The 21,413-nt window shown below is 35.7% G+C and overlaps 1 protein-coding gene across 18 annotated transcripts in view; it reads right to left on the bottom strand.

The window, feature by feature from the left end:
* The window catches only part of MYO9A (myosin IXA), a 265,016-nt gene that overhangs the window by 46,673 nt on the left and 196,930 nt on the right, over positions 1 to 21,413 (bottom strand). For all 18 annotated transcript variants that reach the window (XM_074328212.2, XM_074328213.2, XM_074328218.2 and 15 more), the window contains 5 exons: positions 16,999 to 17,222; positions 16,388 to 16,504; positions 7,040 to 7,228; positions 5,732 to 5,779; positions 195 to 306 (listed from right to left, as the gene is read on the bottom strand). In XM_074328212.2, coding sequence (XP_074184313.2) covers positions 195 to 306; positions 5,732 to 5,779; positions 7,040 to 7,228; positions 16,388 to 16,504; positions 16,999 to 17,222 — 690 coding nt within the window. The remainder of the gene's footprint in view (positions 1 to 194; positions 307 to 5,731; positions 5,780 to 7,039; positions 7,229 to 16,387; positions 16,505 to 16,998; positions 17,223 to 21,413) is intronic.

Genomic DNA, 21,413 nt, shown 5'->3' with positions numbered 1-21,413 from the left:
AGTACAGTGACCAAAGAACACCAAAATATCTGGTTTGGCTCCAGAGACTAAGTGAAAGAGAGAACAGTAAGAGATGAGGTTAAAGAATTAGGGAGTGGGAATTTCTCATTTATGTTAAAGAAGATAGAAGAAAACTTAGGAAACAGAAATGTCAAGTGGTTAAAAAAAATTCCTCCAAGATCTCTTCTACTTACATTTGCACACAGAGGCTCGGTCCATTATCCATATCAAAGAAGAACAGTACTCGCAGTACGTAGGGATGCTGTACTGAGTGGCCTTAAAGATGTGACCATTGTGCTCTTCCACCTGAATGAAAACATACAGCTATTTATGTTAAAGTCAACACAGGAAATGCTGCCCCAACCAGGTGGGCCAGTGGGAAGACCTTCAAGTCCCTGTTAAGTCTTTACTGAGGACTTACTCCACAAGGAAAATTAGGATCTTCTAAGAAATAAAATGAAAGTAAAATACATGTTCCCGGCTTTCAAAAAGCTAACAATCTAGTAGAGAAACAAGAACAACTTACATGAAAATCAGAAAGCAATGTTACAAACACAGAAGAGCTTACGCGACAATCAGCATGTCAAATTAAAAGCAGCTATTCTCAAATTTTTATTTTTAACCTCAAGAACCTTTCACACTTTTGAAAATTATCGATGACCTCAAAGAACTTCTATTTACATGCATTATACCTATCGAGTTTTACTATATTAGAAATTAAAACTAAAGAAAATTAAATATTTATCCAATTTATTTAAAATCAACACTAAACATATTACGTGTTAATATAAATAACATTTTTATGAAAAATAACTATATCTTTAAAATAAAAAACGTAATGACAAGAGAGGTATTGTTTTACATTTTTATAGATGTCTTTAATGTCTGGCTTAATAAAAGACACCTGGATTCTCATATTCACTTCTGTATTCAATCCGCTGACAGGTGCGGATTAGTTTGAAATATATGAAGAAAATCCAAGTTCAAACAGAAATCAAGAAAAAAAATGGAACAATTATTATCATTTTAGATAATGAAACTACATAAAAACTCTACAAATGGTAACTTAAAGGTTAATTGAAATATGGAATCTAAAACCACACGAATGAACTCTTCATGTTCTGTGACATTAAAATCCATTTTTCTGGGCTTCATTAAAATTTACAATTTTACTTCAAAGTACCATTAAGAAAATAAAAAGATAAGCCACAGACTCAGGGAAATATCTGCAAATCATGTATCTAATAAAGGACTCCTATGTAGAATATATGAAGAATTGTTAGAACTCAACAATAAGAAGATAATTCAACTTAAAAATGGGCAAAATATTGAATGGACAGTCCATCAAAGACATACAAATGGCCAAAAGGCACATGAAAAGATGCTCAAAATCATTAGTCATAAGGGAAATGCACATTACAGCCACGATGAGGTATTGCTTCATACCCACTAGAACGGCTATAATTAAAAAGACGGTAACAACTGCTGGTGAGGATGTGGAGACTGGAGCACTCAGACATTGAAGGTGGGACTATAAAAGGGTACAGCCTTTTGGAAAACTGGCAGTTTTTTAAAATGTTAAACACAGAGTTACCAAATGACACAGAAATTCTACTCTTAGGTGTATAACCAAGAAAACTAAAAACATAACGTTCACACAAAAACCTGCACACGAATGTTTATAGCAGCGTTCTTCATTATACCCCAAAAGCACAAATAACCCAAATACCCACCAAATAATAAAAGGGTAAATAGAATGGGGTATATCCACACAATGGAACAGTATTTCAGCACTAAAAAAGACCAAACAACTGATATACACAACTTGAATGAAAACTCAAAAACATTATGCTAAGAAACCATATGCAAAAGACCACACATTGTATGATTCCATTTACATAAAATGTCCAGAAAATGCAAAAATATTAAACCAAAAAGTAGATCTGTAGTTGTTTGGGGTTGGAATGGTAAAGAGCAATGACTGCAAACTGGCATAAAGAATTCTCTTGGAGTAATGTAAATGTTCTAAAATTGGATTGAGATAATGGTTACAAACTGTGTAAATTTACTGAAAATCACTGAATTATACACTTAGAAGGGATAACTTACATTGTAAGTACACTGACCTTAATAAAGCTCATTTAAAAAACCTTTTGGTCTATCCTGCACTTTAAATGGATATTTTACCTATACATGATTTTATAGTATTATGCATTGGTCAGCTGGAGAACACTGGTGCACTGAGTTTGGAAGAGTGAAGCTCTTCCAAATGTTGACACGTTTCATTATACACTATCAAAAAGTCACATTCCTTCATATTACCACCAATCTCATCAGAAAACTGTTTACTGGAAAGTTGTCACACTCAGTGGCAGGCACAAGTTTTCCACAATTCTAATTTTTGCTTGAAAGCTCAAACTTTACCACTGACAACAAATATTGTCAGGTGTTTTCCTTGAAGTGAGAGGGTCACTTTGTTCATTTTCAGAAAACATCTGCCAAATACGAAAGTCTATAACTACAGCTTGTTAATAAAGTAAAAGCGATTTCTATGAAAAATGTGCAACATGTTGACATAAAAACTTGTATACAAATGTTCATAGTAGCATTAGTCATAATAGCTAAAAAGTGGAAAAACCCAGAAGTCCATAAACTGAGGAATGGATAAATAAAATGTAGTATATCTATACAATGGAATACTATTTGGCTATAGAAAGGAATGACGTACCGTACATGCTACAACATGGATGAATCTTGAAAATATGCTAAGTGAAAGAAGATGGACACAAAAGTCCAATATGGTATGATTTGTTTTTATCAGTATTAATGTCCATAATGCACAAATCCATAGAAACAGGAAGTAGATTAGTGGTTTTCAGGACTGAGTGGAAGAGAGACTGAGGAGTGATTGCTTATTCTTTTGGGGGTGATGAAAATGTTCTGGAATTATTAGATTGGTGCAACAGTAATTGCGGTTTAAAAGGTTAAAAATAATTGCAAAAACCACAATTACTTTTGCACCAGCCTAACATACAGTTGTGACAGCTGCCCAATGTAGTAAACACAGTCATGCACTGCACAAGATGGGGATGTTCTAAGAAATGTGTTGTTAGGTGATTTCATCATTGTGGCAACATCACAGAGTGCACTTACGCACACCTAGCTGGTCCAGCCCACTACACACCTCGGCTATGTGGTGTAGCCTAGTGCTCCTGGGCTATAAGCCTGTACAGCTGGGTACTGTGGTGAATGCTGTACACAATTGTAACACAATGGTCAGTATTTATGTGTCTAAATATATGTAAACATAGAAAAGGTACAGTAAAAATACGGTATGAAAGATAAAAAATGGTCCATCAGATAGGGCACTTACATGAGTGGAGCCTGCAGGACTGGAAGTTGCTCTGTGTGAGTCAGTGAGTGAGCGGGGAGTGAATGACTACTGTGGACTTTATAAACCCTGTACACTCAGACTGCACTGAATTTATAAAACAACAAGATTAAATCAAGACAAGAGAAAATGATAAAATCAAGAGATGCGGTGAACACAAGATGAGGCACGGCATATTGCTTTACAGCTTTTTTTTGTACAAGTAGAGAGAGTATACTTTAAAATAACAATAAAGAGTATAGTACCCTAAATGTAGAAACCAGTAACATAGTCATTTATTATCATTCTCAAGTATTGTGTACTGTACACAAGTGTATGTGCTGTACTTCTTTATGACTGGCAGTATAGTAGGTGTGTTTACACCAGCATCACCACAAACATGTCAGTAAAGGGCTGTACTATGACGTTTTAAAAGCTATGATGTCACTGGGTGATAGGAATTTTTCAGCTCCATTTTAATTTTATAGGGCCACCTATAATATTATAGACATGGTTAGTAGACATGGTTAGTGATTGAGTGAAATTTCCTTATGCTGTGCATGACTGTATACTAAACTGCACTAAATTGTATACTTTAAATGGTCAAAATGGTAAATTTTATGTTATAGGGATTTTGTCACAATTTTTAAAAAGTCTAGATCAGTTTACAGTTCAATTGTACAAGTGATTTTTTTTGAGACAACTATCATTTGCAGCTATTGCATATTTCCCATTCCCATTTGGAGCAACTGCCTTGATTTGTGCTAAGGTGTCAGCAGTTTTACCCATGATTGCTTTTGTGTCAACTCACTGAAGAAGGAAAATAATGTCATTATTATTGCTATTATGAAAATAGTTTTGATCTTGCAAAATCTCTCAAAATGTCTCAGAAACCCCTACAGATCACACTTTGAGAACCACCACATTAAAGAGTTTATATAAGCAGAGAGAAGGCATAGAAGGATATACACTATACTATTAACTACAGTGATTATCTCTGCTGAGATAAAATACTCAGGAATAGATGTAAAATGAAATAGTAAAAACCTATATGTGAAAAACTTTAAAACCCTCTTGAAGGACACAAAAATAGACTTGAAAAGATGAAAAGATTCAAAATCATAAAGATATCAGCGTTATGTTATTTTATAAATATAAGGAAACCTAAGAAAAAGTACTAATAGATTTTTTCCTCCTAAAACTAGACAATTAAATTCATAGTTCATATGGAAGAATAAGTTAAGAATAGCCAGAAAATTTCTAAAAAAGAAAAGTAATTAGGGAGGACTTAGGCCTGCCAATTATTACACATAATAAAAGCTCAATAATTAACGTAGTGTGAAATTGGCTCATGCATATTCAGATAAACTAATGGAACAGGATAAAAAAGATCCAAGCATAAAGGGGAATTTAGACTATAAAAATAGTAACATCTCAAAGTAGATGGGTAAAGATGAACCTTTAAATAAATGATGTTGGCTTTGGTAGGAGGTAAAATTAGATTCGTAACTCACACAATATAGCAGGATAAACTCCATAAAGATCAGAATTTAAATGTAAAAAATGTGACCATTAAAATGTTAGAAAAAAAATTGAGAATTTCTTTTTAATTTTTAGGTGGGGGAAAGTCTAACTGTGACTCCAAATTCAGAACCTATGAAGGAAAAGAGTGGTAAGTCTAATTTCTCCTCTACACAGTAAATAGCACCCATAGCCAGGTCAAAAGAAAACTGGCAACTGGGAAAACATACTTGCAACCTATATCGCAAACAAAAGGTAAGCTCCCTCATACATGAAATTCCTAGAAATTGAGAAAGACCAAAACCCCAAATAAAAATATGGGCAACAAACATAAACATACAGACCATGGTAAAAATGCAAATGGTACTTAAGCATAAGAGATAAACTCATTGATAATAAGAGAAAAACAAATTAAAACTACAGGGAGATAAAATATTTCTTATCTATAAGACTGGCAAAAATCTAAATTTAACAACCCACTTGCATATATTATTTTTGAAACTTAAAAATGAGATTATTCCTGTAGGGAAATGAAGCAATATTTATCAAAATAACAGATGCATTTTACGCATGATTCCGTAATTCCAATTTCAGAAATCCCCCTCCATTCTCTTACACGTCTACACACACACACACACACACACACACACACACACACACACACGGTTATTTATTGTGCCATTATTGTTTGTAACAGCAGAAGACTAGAAACAACCCAATGCTCCAGCAAGGAATATTAGACAGATGTAAAACAGATTTCTATGCACAGCTATTGTATATATTTCAGACTGCTGGTCTAAAAATTACTTCTTTATAACATAAAAAAAGATTATGACTTACTAAATCAGTTTCTTTTTTCCTTCTTTTCTTTCTTTCTGTTTTTGGCACCTGGTGGGAAAGAAATACAGAAATTGTGATATAACAAAGATCAAGATACTTTCTTACTTCTTTGCAAGTGCTAACTAAGATTTTTGCTCAAAAGGTAACAGAGTAAGCAGCTCTTTACTCTTCAAGAGGAAACATTAAGCTACTAGTAAGCAAATGTGAGAAATCTGGAAGTTTGGTAAAACACAGTGCAACAGAATGGAAGGCTACTTTAGAGATTACTGTCCTTTGAAACCTCAGTTCTGTCCAGAAGCCACACCGTATCAATATAAATGATGATTTTAATCATTAATTAAATGATTACTAATTTTAAAGATGGGACTTTCCATATTTTGGCTCCAGAAAATTCTCTTATTTCAGAGCTAAATATAAAACGCCATCATGTGGTACATGGAAAAGCTCTTTTACATATGACATTTTCTGATAACCATAGTCTAGAACAATCCAAGCCTAACCTTTATAAAATTATAAACAAAGGCAGTATAAACCTAGTGAGAATTTTCTACTGCACCACATAAAGACTTTACCCACAATGTAGAATTAAAGAACTTTCAAGGATTTATTCATATCTGACTGCTTCAAAAATTACTTAAGACAGTTTGTAAATATAAACACACATAAACTAGAATAACAAAATAAAATGAAACATAATCAACAAAAAGGATTAATAGTACTAATACATAATAATTAGATACCTAATTATTTCGGCTGCAGTACTGAGAAAAGAAACACTTTGCTAACTTTGTCTAAGCCTGATCGCTCTTCTGTATTACGGATTTCATAATAGTTATTTAACAGGGCTGGAGCTGAATTAAATAAAATATCAAACACCTAGTACAATTTCTGGCACTCAATAAATAAAGGTATTACTGTTACATAGATTTCTAGAAACACAAATTTTCCTAAAACCTGATTCAAGGAGAAATATAATTTGCTGGTCCTCTCATAAAGGCCACTAGCTGGCTGATACAATGAATCACATCTTTAACCACTGTTTTACAAAAGGAAATTCAAGTACTGATCTCCATCAAAGCTGAGGGTATACTCTTGAGGGCACAACATATTTGACCTCAGTGAAGAATGTATTAATTTCAGAAGGTTTAGAGAATAACTTATAAGACAGAATGGAGTTTGTTAAATATCAAGTAATGCTAAGTTGACATGTTCACTGCAATTTTTTCTCAAATACCAGATGTCCCAAACAGACTCTTAAGAAGAGTTCATAATTGAATCTTTTCAGAAATGAAAATATATCATATTTACCTTTGTGGGTATACAATCCAAAGTCTTGAATTCGTTCATATATTCATCTAAAAACACTTTAAAAGTGTTGACCCAAACTCTGACTGGAGACTCATTCCAATCACGTTGTTCAAGCCTCATGGTCTTTTCCAGAATCTGCTCAAATAATGCATAGAGGTCTTTATACCGGATGCTTTTCCCATCATCTATCTAATAAGCAATAGAAGAAGAAATACAAGGTTTTATGAAGGAATTATTTAAATACAGAAGACTGATTCAACTTGCATTGGGCAGTATTCAGAATAAAGATTAGGAACATGAAATACTTTCTAATGGGCATGCTTATGAACTCATGTGATTTTTGTAAGCCCCACTCCACTGTGAAATGTCTGCAGAATAAAACTTGCTAATTTTAGTAAAATACCAACAGCTTAATGCAGTAATTTAAAACATCCTGGGAATTACTGCCATAAGTCTGGCTTTTTAACTATATTTAGATATAACGATTATTTGTATCACTCTTAATTACCTACCTCCCCAGAAGCGAACCTTGTTTAGATAGCTCTACTCTAAAATTGAAAGAGTGGAGTGACATCAGCAATATGGTAGTTTGGGAGGATCGCCAAGTCTCTCCCCTTGAAGTTAGAACAAGTTGGACAATAAAGGATTCTCTATTCAACACACAAACAGGCACGTCTGAAACATGGCGTAGGAACATCTGAAGGTAGGCATATCCATGCGAACAGCAGAGACAGGCTGGTGAGGGAGAAGGACAGAGACAGAAGCTGGGCACAGCCTCGCCCTTGCAGTGGCTCCAGCAAAAAGGACAGCAGTGAAGGGCTGGGTGCAGCCCCCATTGGGCAAACGAGACTGGAGGGATAGGAGTGGAGACAGCAATCGGGGCTGGACTGAGGCTGGACTAAGAGTCAGGGGCAGAGAAATGATGCCAAAAAATCTCAGCGCTCCAATGCCTGCCAGCATCAAATGAAGGATATCACAAATAGGGAATCTGCCCACTCCATGCCTCTGTGGCCCATTGGGCATCAAAATCCACATTCTGCAGATCGCAAAAGGGCTAAACAAAAACGTTGCAGCCTAAATTGTCTGTACTCATTGTGGCTAAAACCATGAAGAGCCGCACACAGGAATTCCCGCCCACCCACGCCACTGTGGAACAGACTAGTAGAAACAGCTGAGTCAACTCAAAGAAACCCTGCCTGTGGCTTCTGGCAACAGGATGGCGGTGCCAGAACACACAGGAGACGCATAGCCCACCCTTTCCAAACCATGGGTGTGGTGACACAACCAAGGCAACCTGGTTGTAAAGGGGACAATTGCCTCCTGGGGAATACCAAGGATTTCCCACTACCTCGGCAACACTGCCCCATGGAGACCCTGTAAGTCCCATGAGTGCAGGTAAGAGAAAAAAAAACCCATACTTCAGCGCCACTTACTGGAAAATGAAAGCGAGACCGCTACTTGTCAACTGAAATTCTTTAAGAAGGCAGCTTTGATTTACACGAATGCCCAGGCAGAGAAATAATCCATCAAGCACAATGAATAACCAAGATAACAAAGGAGTTCAGAAAGAAAATGGAAAATCTCCAAAAAATAAACTTAAAGACGTGGAAACATGTGATTTAAATTTGAGACTACAGGGGGCCCGGTGGCTCAGGCAGTTAGAACTCCATGCTCCTAACTCCGAAGGCTGCCGGTTCAATTCCCACATGGGCCAGTGGGCTCTCAACCACAAGGTTTCCAGTTCAATTCCTCGAGTCCTGCAAGGGATGGTGGGCTCCGGCCCTGCAACTAAGATTGAACACGGCACCTTGAGCTGAGCTGCCTCCCGGATGGCTCAGTTGGTTGGAGCGTGTCCTCTCAACCACAAGGTTGTTGGTTCGACTCCCGCAAGGGATAGTGGGCTGCGCCCCCTGCAACTAGCAATGGAAACTGGACCTGGAGCTGAGTTGTGCCCTCCACAACTAAGACTGAAAGAACAACTTGAAGCTGAACGGCACCCTCCACAACTAAGAAAGGACAACAACTTGACTTGGAATAAAGCCCTGGAAGTACACACTGTTCCCCAATAAAGTCCTGTTCCCCTTACACAATAAAAATAAAAAAAAATTGAGACTACAGTTCTGAAAAAAAACTCAGTGAGATAAAGAAAACTCAGAAAAATGATTCAATGAACCCAGAAATAAAAATCAATGAACAAAAGTAGTACTTCATCAAAGAGACTGAAACAATAAAAAAGAACCAAACAGAAATTCTGGAGCTGAAGAACTCAATAAAAGACATGAAGAATGAACTAGCAACCTTAGAGCAGAACAGACAGAGGAAAGAATTACTGACATAGAAGACAGAAGTGTAGAAATGACTCAGGTGGAAGAAAAGAGAGACTTAAGAGTTAAAAGAAATGAAAGAACTCTGCAAGAACTACTTCACTCCACCAGAAAGAGCAATATAAGAATAATGGGTATACCAGAAGAAGAGAGGGAGAAGGAACCAGAGATCCTATTCAAACAAATAATGAATGAAAACGTCCCAAACCTTTGGAAAGACCTGGCTCCTTGAATAAAAGAAGCTAACAGAATGCCTAATTACCTCAATCCAAAAAGGCCTTCTCCAAGGCAAATGATATTAAAACTGTCCAAAATTAACAGCAAAGAGAGACTTCTCAAGGTAGCCAAGGAAAAGAAGACAGTAACCTACAAAGGAAACTCTGCTAGATCATCATCAGATTTTTCAGCAGACACCCTATAAGCTAGGAGAGAGTGGAATCAAATATTCAAATTATTAAAAGCGAGAAATAACCAGCTAAGAATACCGTATCCAGAAAAGTCATCCTTTAGGTCTGAAGGAGAAATAAAGACCTTTCCAGACATACAGAAGCTCAGGAAATTTACCACCACAAGAGATGCATTACCAGAAATACTAAAGGGTGTTCTTCTACCTGAAACAAAAAGACAAAAAGAAACAAAACTATGAGCAAGATGACTAACAGACAGACAGAAGCAGGAAACTGCAACCCTTGTTCAGCATAGGGTATCCAACACTTAAATATAACATAAAAGTTAAAGGAGGTAAAAATATATATTTTTTTAAAAATACCATATGACTTCACTCATATGTGGGATATAAAACTGAAAGCAACAAAGGAACAAGACAAACAAATAAAGAAACAAAAACTCACAGATACAGACAACAGTTTAGTGGTTACCAGAGAGAGGTAAAGGGGAGGGGAGTGTTAGAGAGAGTAAAGGGGGTCAAATATATGGTGATGGAAGTAGAACTGACTCCGGGTGGTGAACAAATAACGCAATATACAGATGATGTATTATAGAATTGTACACTTGAAACCTATGTAGTTTTGTTGACCATTGTGAACCCCAATAAACTTTAATTTTAAAAAAAAGAAGACAATAGCTATTACAGCTTGGAAATGAACTCACATCATAAAAAGGGATAATTTATGACAAAAACAAAAAAAGGGGAGGGGTAAAGGACTGAACTTGCACGGGTGAATAGAGGTAAGATGCAATCAGAAGAAAAAGGAATATTGTATATATGAAATTTTCTTTTGCATGATCTTAATGGTAACCATACAAAAAGAATCTAGAACTGAAACACAAACATAAAAAAGAAGACAAAAAGCATAAAATCATAGAATATCACCAAAGTATAACAACAGACAGAAACACAAGGGAAAAGAAACAATGAAGATACCAAGTTACCAGAAAACAGACAAAATGGCTGTAGGAAATCCTCATATATCAATAATCATCCTAAATGTAAATGGATTGAACTCACCAATTAAAAGGCACAGTTGGATCAAAAAAGAAAATCCAACTATATGCTGCCTTCAGGGACACATTTCAGCTACAAGGACAAACAGACTCAAAAAGAAGGGATGGAAAATGATACTCCAAGCAAATGGCATCCAGAGAAAATCAAATATAGCCATATTTACATCAGACAAAATAGATTTCAAGATAAAAAAGAGACAACGATGCACAATTTATAATGATAATGAAGACAATACATCAAGAAGACATAACATTTATCAATATATATGCATCCGACATGGGAGTACGAAAATTTATAAAGCAACTAGTAACAGAACTAAAGGGAAAACTAATAAAGCACAACAATAGTAGGGGAACTAAATACCCCATTGACAGCTATAGATAGATTGTCCAAACAGAAAATCAATAAGGAAATATCTGCCATAAATGACATATTAGATGAAATGGACATAATTAATATTTACAGAGTTTTTCATCTCAGAACAACAGAATATACATTCTTCTCTAGTGAACATGGAACATTCTCAAATATAGACCATATGTTGGGACACAAAATTAACCTCAACAAATTTAATAAGACTGAAATCATACCAAACAAATTCTCCAGTCACAATGCTTTGAAATTGGAAATCACATACAAAAAGCAAGCAGGAAAAACCACAAAAATGTGGATATTAAACAACATGTTACTACTGTGTTTCCCCGAAAATAAAACCTAACTGGAAAGTAAGCCCTAGCATGATTTTTCAGGATGACATCCCTGAACATAAGCCCTAATGCGTCTTTTGGAGCAAACCTTAATATAAGACCCAGTCTTATTTTCAGGGAAACAAAGTTAACAATGGGTCAAAGAAGAAATAAGAGATCAAAGAACAGAGACATATGAGAATGATAATATAACATATCAAAATTTTGGGGATATAGCAAAAGCAGTAATTAGAAGGAAGTTTGTATCATTACAGGTTTAACTCAAGAAATAAAAATAAATAACCTAACATTTCACCTTAAAGAACTAGGAAAAAAGAAAAATCCAAAAGTCGGTAGAAAGAAGGAAATAATAAAAATCAGAGCAGAATTAAATGAAATAAAGAACAAAAACACAATAGAAAAAAAATAATGCAACAAAGAGTTGATTCTTTAAAAAGATTAATAAAGGGGCCGGCCTGGTGGCTCAGGCGGTTAGAGCTCCATGCTCCTAACTCCAAAGGCTGCTGGTTCAATTCCCACATGGGCCAGTGGGCTCTCAACCACAAGGCTGCCAGATCAACTCCCGCAAGGAATGGTGGGCTGCACCCCCTGCAACTAGCAATGGCAACTGGACCTGGAGCTGAGCTGCACCCTCCACAACTAAGACTGAAAGGACAACAACTTGAAGCTGATCTGCACCCTCCACAACTAAGACTGAAAGGACAACAACTTGACTTGGAAAAAAGTCCTGGAAGTACACACTGTTCCCCCCATCAATAAAGTCCTGTTAAAAAAAAAGATTAATAAAACTGACAAACCTCTGGCTAAGGAAAAATGAGAAAAGACTCAAATAGACAAAATCATAAATGAAAGAGAAGTTATAATGGACACCACAGAAATACAATGGACTATACAAGAATACTATGAAAGACTATATGCCACCAAATTCGATAACCTAGAAGAAATGGACAAGTTCTTAAAAACATAACTTTCCTAGACTAAATAGACTGATCAACAGTAAGGAAATTGAAATAGTCATCAGAAACCTCCCGAAAAGTAAAAGTCCAGGACTTCACTAATGAATTCTACCAAATATTCAAAGATTTAATACCCATCCTTTCAAACTCTTCCAAAAAATTGAAAAAGAGGCAATAATTACTAACTCATTTTATGAGGCCAACATTATCCTGATACCCAAACCTGGTAAGAACAACACACACACACATACACACACACACACACACACACACACACACACACACACACACTCTTACAGACCAATATCTCTGATATAGATACAAAAATCCTAAACAAAATACTAGCAAAATGAATACAATGAAAAGATAACACATCACAATCAAGTGTGGTTCATTCAGGGGCATAACGATGGTTCAACATACACAAATCAATCAATGTGATACACCATATCAGCAAAATAAAGGATAAAAATCATATGATATCAATAGACGGAAAAATGCATTTGACAAGATACACCATCCTTTTATGATTAAAACGCTCCATATAATGGGATAGAAAGAAAGTGCCTCAACATAATAATTAAGGCCACACATCACAAACCCTCAGCTAATATCATACTCAACAGTGAAAAACTGAAAGCTTTTCCATGATGATCACGAACAAGACAAGGATGCCCACTCTCACCACTGCTATTTAGCACAGTACTGGAAGTCCTCGCCAGAGCAATCAGGCAAGAGAAAGAAATAAAAAACACACAAATTGGGAATGAAGAAGTAAAACTGTCACTTTTTGCAGATGACGTGATTCTTCACAGAGAAAACCCTAAAGACTCCACCAAAAACCTATCAGAGACAATAAACAAATACAGCACAGGTGCAGGATTAAAAAATCAATGTACAGAACCAGTGCACAAAATTTCAAAAAAAGAAATGAAAAAATTTCATTTGCAATTGAAACAAAAAAGGAATAAACTTAACAAAAGATATGAAGGACCTATACATCAAGACTCTAAGATATTGGAAGAAACTGAAGAAGGAAAAATGGAAAGATATTCTGTGTTCATGGATTGGAAGAATCAACGTAGTTAAAATGGCTGTATTACTCAAAGCAATATACAGATTTAATGCATTCCCCATCCTAATGACATTTCTCTAAGAAACAGAACAAAAAAATCATCAAATTTGCACGGAACCACAAAAAGCCCAAAATAGCCAAAGCAATCCTAAGAAAAAAGAACAGAGCTGGAGGTATCACAGTCCATGACTTCAAATTACACTACAAAGCTACAATAATCAAAACAGTTTGGTATTGGCAGAAAAATAGATAAAAAGACCAAATGAATGTAATTGAGAGCCCAGAAATACATGGGCAACTAATTTTCAAAAAAGGAGCCAAAACATACAACAGAGAAAAGAAAGTCTCTTCAATAAATGGTGCTGGGTAAGTGGAAAGCCACATGTAAAAGAATGAAACTAGACTGCTATTTGTCACCATACACAAAAGTTAACTCAAAATGGATCAAAGACCTAAATATAAAACTGAAACAATTGAATACATAGAAGAAAACATAAATACTAAGCTTATGGACCTTGGTCTCAGAGAGGATTTTATGAATTTGACCCCAAGGGCAAGGGAAGTAAAAGCAAAAATAAATGAATGGAACAGTATCAAACTAAAAGGCTTCTGCATAGCAAAAGAAATTATCAACAAAACAAAGGGGCAACCAACTGAGGGAGAAGATATTTGCAAACAATGCCTCCCATAAGGGGTTAATATCCCAAATATATAAAAAACTCGTACAACTCAACAACAACAGAACAAATAATCCAATTTAAAAAATGGATAGAGGACCTGAACAGACATTTTTCCTGAGAAGACATACAGATGTAAGAAGACTGACAGATGTAAGATGCTCATCTCCACTAGCTGTAAGGAAAATGCAAATGAAAACCACAATGAGATACCACCTCACATCTGTTAGAATGGCCATCATCAATAAGACAAATAATAACAAGTGTTGGAGAGAATATGGAGAGAAAGGAATCCTCCTACACTGCTGGTAGGAATGCAAATTGGTACAGCCACTATGGAAAACAGTACAGAGGTTCCCAAAAAAATTAAGACTAGAAGTACCCAGCAATCCCTTTTCTGAGTATCTACCCAAAAAATCTGAAAACATTTATCACTAAAGATATGTGTACCCCTATGTTCACTGCAGCATTATTCACAATGGCCAAGACATGGAAACAACCAAAATGTCCTTTGATAGGTGATTGGATAAAGAAGATGTGGTACAAATACATAACGGACTACTACTCCGCCATAAGAAAAGGTGAAAGACTGCCATTTGCGACAACACAGTTGGATCTTGAGATTATCATGCTAAGCAAAATAAGTCAGATGGAAAAGGACAAGAATCATATGACTTCACCCATGTGTGGGATATAAAACAGAAAGCAACAAATAAACAAAACAAACAAAAACCTCATTTACACAGACAACAGTACAGTGATGACCAGAGGGGAAGAGGAGTGGGGGAAGGTTGAAGAAGGTAATGGGGTGATGGAAGGAGAACTGACTGGGTGATAAGCACACAATGCAATATAGATGATGTGCTATAATATTGTACACTTGAAACTTATATAATCTCATTAAATAATGTCACCCAAATAAATTTGATTTTAAAAAAGGAAAAGAAAGAAAGAGTGAATACTTGAATCCTTGCCGAATGATATTTTACTAGGTAACCTTCTTTGTTTTTCCAAAGAGTGACATGCCTAGAGTAACACTGTATTACCTGAGGAGGAATCTACATGGAATTCCTTTTAACTTATTTAAATGAGGTCTGGAATCTTTACAGGAAAAGAAAGACTTTAAGTGACCCAAACAAAATAGAATTCTAAATTCTATACATTTAGCAGTTGTCTTTCACCTCCTCAGAATTAGAAGTTGAACTTTTTTGATCCGGGGTTAGAAAACCACCATTAAGCTCTGCTTCATAATGTTAGCTCTTCCTATGTGATTCAAAGTGTACTGGAGCATCTAATAACCCTAAGCCCCTCCCTAGTCTAGGAAATACAGGTAGGAAGCATAAGTAAGTGGGTAGGATTAGAAAAATATGGCTAACACTGTCCCTACCCAAATCTAGTCACTTGCAGTACCCTGATTACTACTTTATTATGTTCTTGAAATTCAAGTCTTTCAGACTGTATGGATTCCTATTTTTAAAAGGCAAAAATCTTATATTGAGAATGAAAAAGTAAAGGATACACAAGAAAGTTTTCCTGATTTCTCTTTTCACAATGAATAATAGATCGAAAAAGAAAACCCAATTAAATATAAATTATTTTATAGAATAAATGTGATAATTTGTAGATACTAATAAAGATTTTATAAAGTATTATTATGTAATTTAGCATCAAAAATAAATTTTCTAAAACACAACCAATACAAAAAAAAGTACAAAGTAAATTTGAAAGTGATTTTAAAAGCGATGTCAACTGATATATAGAAACCAGTGAACAAAACTCTAATTCCACTGGAAAAAAGTTGTATAATAATTCCATACATGTAAGAATTAGAAGCTAGAGCTAAATGATTATGATAAGTCAAAATAGTAGAGAGCCACTGGCTGAAATAGAATCATACTCAGAATGTCTAAATTCAGTATCTTAAGATGAAAATATACCTAAGGGGGGGAAGAAAACTGCTCAAGTAAATTCAAGGAAGCAGTTAATCTGAGGTCAGTCAGTATGCTTTTCTCGCTCTATCCCTAAAACAAAAACAAGGAACTAGAGCAATCTCTAGATGAACATGGCCTCTATTATTTTCTACAGTATTAACAAATTTTTCTTGTGTTGAGCCACTGAATATATCCTAACACTGCCCAACTTACCGCCAATGCAGATGAATAAAAGCTGAAGATATTCTGCCGAAATTCTTTCAGGGCTTTTTTAAATACAACATCCACTAGTGTGTCTTTTTTGCTGTCTTCATTATCTAGGTCGTTCATCTGGGGACCACAGAAAGAATTTTTGTACACAATCAACTAACTGAAAAGAGGTGAATGCAACAGTTGACACATGCTGTTTCTTCAACAATGACTGCCCTGGAAGTACAAGCCATCGCTGTTATGGCTTGTTATGGTAAAAGCACGATAGCCTGAGTTTTATTGCTATTAGGTGATTTCTAATGACCTTTCTAACAGTTATGATTCTACAGTTCTGCTACCAGGAAAACTTCAAGGGTGCAATAAGCCTCACCTTCACATATGTAATATACAAGTATAACATGACAGCTATAGTAAAATGGAAGTTGACAGTAAAGCCTAAAACTATAAATCCTGTTTGCCCAGTCTGACTAATGCACATCATACTAATGCATTTGCGCCTTCCATCGCACTTACTGAAGCGTTTGTCATCTTGATCTGTAGGGGCCATATCCTGACATATACAAATATTCCACAGTCAAACTGCTCAGGGGCCTGACTCAGCATGCAAAGTGTACCTTTTTCAGAAGAAACTCATCCATGCTTTTTAAATCACTGGCGCTCGCTATGATCTGGATGGAATCGTTCTGCTGCTGCACAGACTCCAAGGCCACGCTGCTGATCTTCACACTGCGCCTGCGCCTCGCCTTTGGCGAAGGCTCTTTGTTCTCCTTGAACTCCTTCTGGCAACTACCAGGCAGCTCTGGGCTCAAAGGAGGTGTTGGGTGACGATGAGCTGATTCTGCAATTCAAGACAGAGTAGACAAAAAAGAGAAAGAAAAGAAAAAAAAGAAATTTAGTGAAAATATTGAAATCGCCACATCCTTCTTTTTAAGTTCCTTTAGTAAGTCACTGTAGGAAACGCAGTACATATCTGAAGAACACAGTAACATTAATGGTTGAGGTCAGACAGTTAAGCAATAAATTCAGATTGCACATTTATACAGAAAATATATTTAAGAATTACCATTTTTCAACGGGAAATGGTCTGATATTGAAAACCAGGATGGAAATGTCTTGTAGAACTGAAGCCCAGATACCAGAGACACAATCACACTACAATGTTAAATGCTGACTGTTAACCCAGTCATAGCTTCACTCTGTTTGAAAGAACATCCAGCTAAATAAAAGTCCAACAAACCAGTGAAGTTTAGTAATTATTATTATTATCTCCTTACTAAAGGGGCTAAAGCCATAAATGTTTCAGTAATAACACCTGGTGTTAGCCTGGCAACCTGTTTAGAGAGTCAGGTAACAACTGGCCTCTTGTGCTTGGTCTCTTTTGTATTTAGGATTTTCTTATATATCTCCCAAATAACTATCTGAATCTCTCAGAGAATTCCTGGAATGAATTGGCTTTGTATATAAAATTGAAAAGCACAACAGAATTTTTCAACAATTGTTTACACCAGAGAAACTGGATTCCATGCAGTCCGTTACAATCTAGAACTACACTGGATTTGCCAAAACCCTACTGGGCTCGATGAGAATGTTGGCCCCTTCTCACTGCACATATCTGGTGGTTTATCCCACATGTATTCACCTTACTCTCTGTCCAGTGGTATAGTCTCATCCCACCTAAAAGCCAATTCTGATAAGGGGAAAAAGAAGTAGCTTCCTACTAAATGCTTAATTCCACCTCAGGCAGGAAGTGAGACAAACCCAGTCTTAGATATGGCACCAGAATAAAAATTATACAGATACAGGATACAAGTATATTCCAACTGGTATCACCTGATTTTAATTCCATTATATAACCTAGATATATAAGTATCTATTATTTCATTTAGCAAAGTCATTATCTTTCTTACAATAAAAAATGGTTACTAAAGAAACTGTCTATAATCCTATTTCACCATTAAAAACAAGGGCTACTTTAATAAATTTCTACCCAAAGATAAATAAAAAGCTACGAACTTTTTTTTTCCATATTTCTTTTTTTTTAATTAAAGTTTATTGCGGTGAAAGTAAAGTTACATAGATTTCAGGTGTACAATTGTGTAATACATTATCTATATTTCACATTGTATGTTCACCACCCAGAATCAGTTCTCTTTCCATCACCATATATTAGACCCCGTTTACTTACTCTCTTCTAGAGCCCCCCTCTGGTAACCACTAAACTATTGTCTGTGTCTATGAGTTTTTGTTTCTTCATTTGACTGTCTTGTTCTTTTGTTGTTTTCAGTTTTATATACCACATATCAGTGAAATCATATGGTTCTCTGCTTTTTCTGTCTGACTTATTTCGCTTAGCATAATAATCTCAAGATCCTTCCATGTTGTCACAAATGTTCCTATTTCATCTTTTCTTACCGCCGAATAGTATTCCATTGTGTACATATACCACAACTTCTTTATCCATTCACCTATCAAAGGACATTTTGGTTGTTTCCATGTCTTGGTCACCGTAAATAAAGTTGCAATGAACATTGGAGCACACGTCTTTATGGATAAATGTTTTCAGATTCTTTGGGTAAATACCCAGGAGAGGGTCATATGTTGGGTCACATGGTAATTCTATTCTTAATTTTTTGAGGAATCTCCACACTCCCTTCCATAACGGCTGCACCAGTCTGCATTCCCACCAACAGTGTATGGAGGGTTCCTTTTTCTCCACAGCCTCTCCAACACTTGTTACTATTTGTCTTGTTGATGATAGCCATTCTGACTGGGGTGAGGTGTTATCTCATTATTGTTTTTATTTGCATTTCTCTGATGATTACTGATGTTTAGCATTTTTACATATGTCTATTTGCCAATTTTATGTCCTCTTTAGAGAAATGTCCTCTGCCCATTTTTCAATTGGGTTGTTTTTTTTGTTGTTGAGTTGTATGAGTTCCTTGCATATTTTGGATATTAGCCCCTTGTGGGAGGTGCCGTTTGCAAAAATCTTCTCTCATTCAGTTGGCTGCCTCTTTATTTTGTCGATGGTTTCTTTTGCTGTGCAGAAGCTTTTAAATTTACTATAGTCCCATTCATTTGTTTTAGCTTTCACTTCCCTTGTCTTTGGAGTCAAATTCATAAAATGCCCTTCGAACCCAAGGTCCGTAAGTTTAGTACCTATGTTCTTCTATGCAGTTTGTTTCAGCTCTTATGCTTAGGTCTTTGATCCATTCTGAATTAACTTTGGTACATGGTGACAGATAGCAGTCCAGTTTCATTCTTTTGCATGTGGCTATCCAATTCTCCCAGTACCATTTGTTGAAGAGGTTGTCTTTGCTCCATTGTATGTTTCTTGCTTCTTTGTCAAAAAGTATCTGTCCATTATTTATGTGGGTTTATTTCTGGGTTCTCAATTCTATTCCATTGTTCTACGTGTCTGTTTTTCTGCCAATACCATGCTGTTTTGATTACTGCTGCCCTGTAGTACAAGCTAAAGTCAGAGAGTGTGATACCTCCAGCATTGTTCTTTGTTCTTAGGATTGCTTCAGCTGTTCAGGGTCTTTTGTGGTTCCATACAAATCTGATGATTTTTTGTTCTATTTCTTTAAAAAATGCCATTGGGTTTTTGATGGGGATTGCATTAAATCTCTATATTGCTTTGGGTAATACGGCCATATTAACTATGTTGACTCTTCCAATCCATGAGCACAGAATGTCTTTCCATTTCTTTGTGTCTTCTTCAATTTCTTTTAAAAATGTCTTATAGTTTTCAGCATACAGGTCTTTCACATCCTTGGTTAAGTTTATTCCTAGGTATTTTATTCTTTTTATTGCAATTGCAAAAGGAATTGTTTGTTTTTTTTTTTTTTTTACTTTCTTTTTCTGAGATTTCATTGTTAGTACATAGGAATGCAATGGACTTTTGTATGTTGATTTTGTAGCCGGCAACTTTACTGTATTGGTTGATTGTTTCTAATAGCTTTTTGGTGGAGTCTTTAGGGTTTGTTACATATAGCATCATGTCATCTGCAAAGAATGACAATTTAATTTCTTCATTCCCAATTTGGATGCCTTTTATTTATTTCTCTTGCCTGATTGCTCTGGCGACGACTTCCAACACTGTTGAAAAGCAGAGGTGATAGGGGACAGCCCTGTCGTGTTCCTGAATGTAGAGCAAAGGGCTTCAATTATTCACCGTTAATTATGATATTAGCTGAGGGTTTGTCATATATGACCTTTATTATGTTAAGGTATTTTCCTTTTATACCTATTTTATTAAGTGTGTTCATCATAAACGGATATTGTATCTTGAAAACACTTTTTCTGCATCAGTTGATACAATCATATGATTTTTGTCCTTTATTTTGTTTATGTGATGTATCACCTTGATGGATTTGCGTATGTTGAACCATCCTTGTGCTCCTGGGATGAACCCCACTTGGTCGTGATGAATAATCTTTTTAATGCACTGTTGCATTCAATTTGCTAGAATTTTTGTTTAGGATTTTTGCGTCTGTATTCATCAGAGATACTGGTCTGTAGTTTTCTTTTTTTGTATTTTCCTTATCAGATTTTGATATCAGGGTAATGTTGGCCTCATAAAATGAGTTAGGGAGTATTGCCTCTTCTTCTATTTTTTGGAAGATTTTGAGCAGGACAGGTATTAGATCCTCTTTGAAGGTTTGGTAGAATTCACTAGTGAAGCCATCTGGTCCTGGACTTGTGCTTTTGGGAAGGTTTCGGTTGACTGATTCAATTTCCTTACTGGTGATCGGTCTATGTAGATTTTGCAGTTCTTCGTGATTCAGCCTAGGAAGGCTATATGTTTCTAAGAATTTGTCCATTTTTTCTAGGTTATTGTATTTGGTGGCATATATCTTTCATAGTATTGTTGGATGATCCTTTGTATTTCTGTGGCATCCTGTGATAACTTCCCCTTTCATTTCTGATTTTATTAGTGCTTTTCTCTTTTTATCTTAGTGAGTCTAGCCAAGGGTTTGTCAATTTTATTAATCTTTTCAAAGAACCAGCTCTTTGTCATATTTTT

Source organism: Rhinolophus sinicus, chromosome 3, assembly GCF_057876585.1.
Source record: "Rhinolophus sinicus isolate RSI-liver-muscle chromosome 3, RSI-T2T, whole genome shotgun sequence".
Taxonomy (NCBI): domain Eukaryota; kingdom Metazoa; phylum Chordata; class Mammalia; order Chiroptera; family Rhinolophidae; genus Rhinolophus; species Rhinolophus sinicus.
This window is presented reverse-complemented; position numbering and strand designations above follow the sequence as displayed.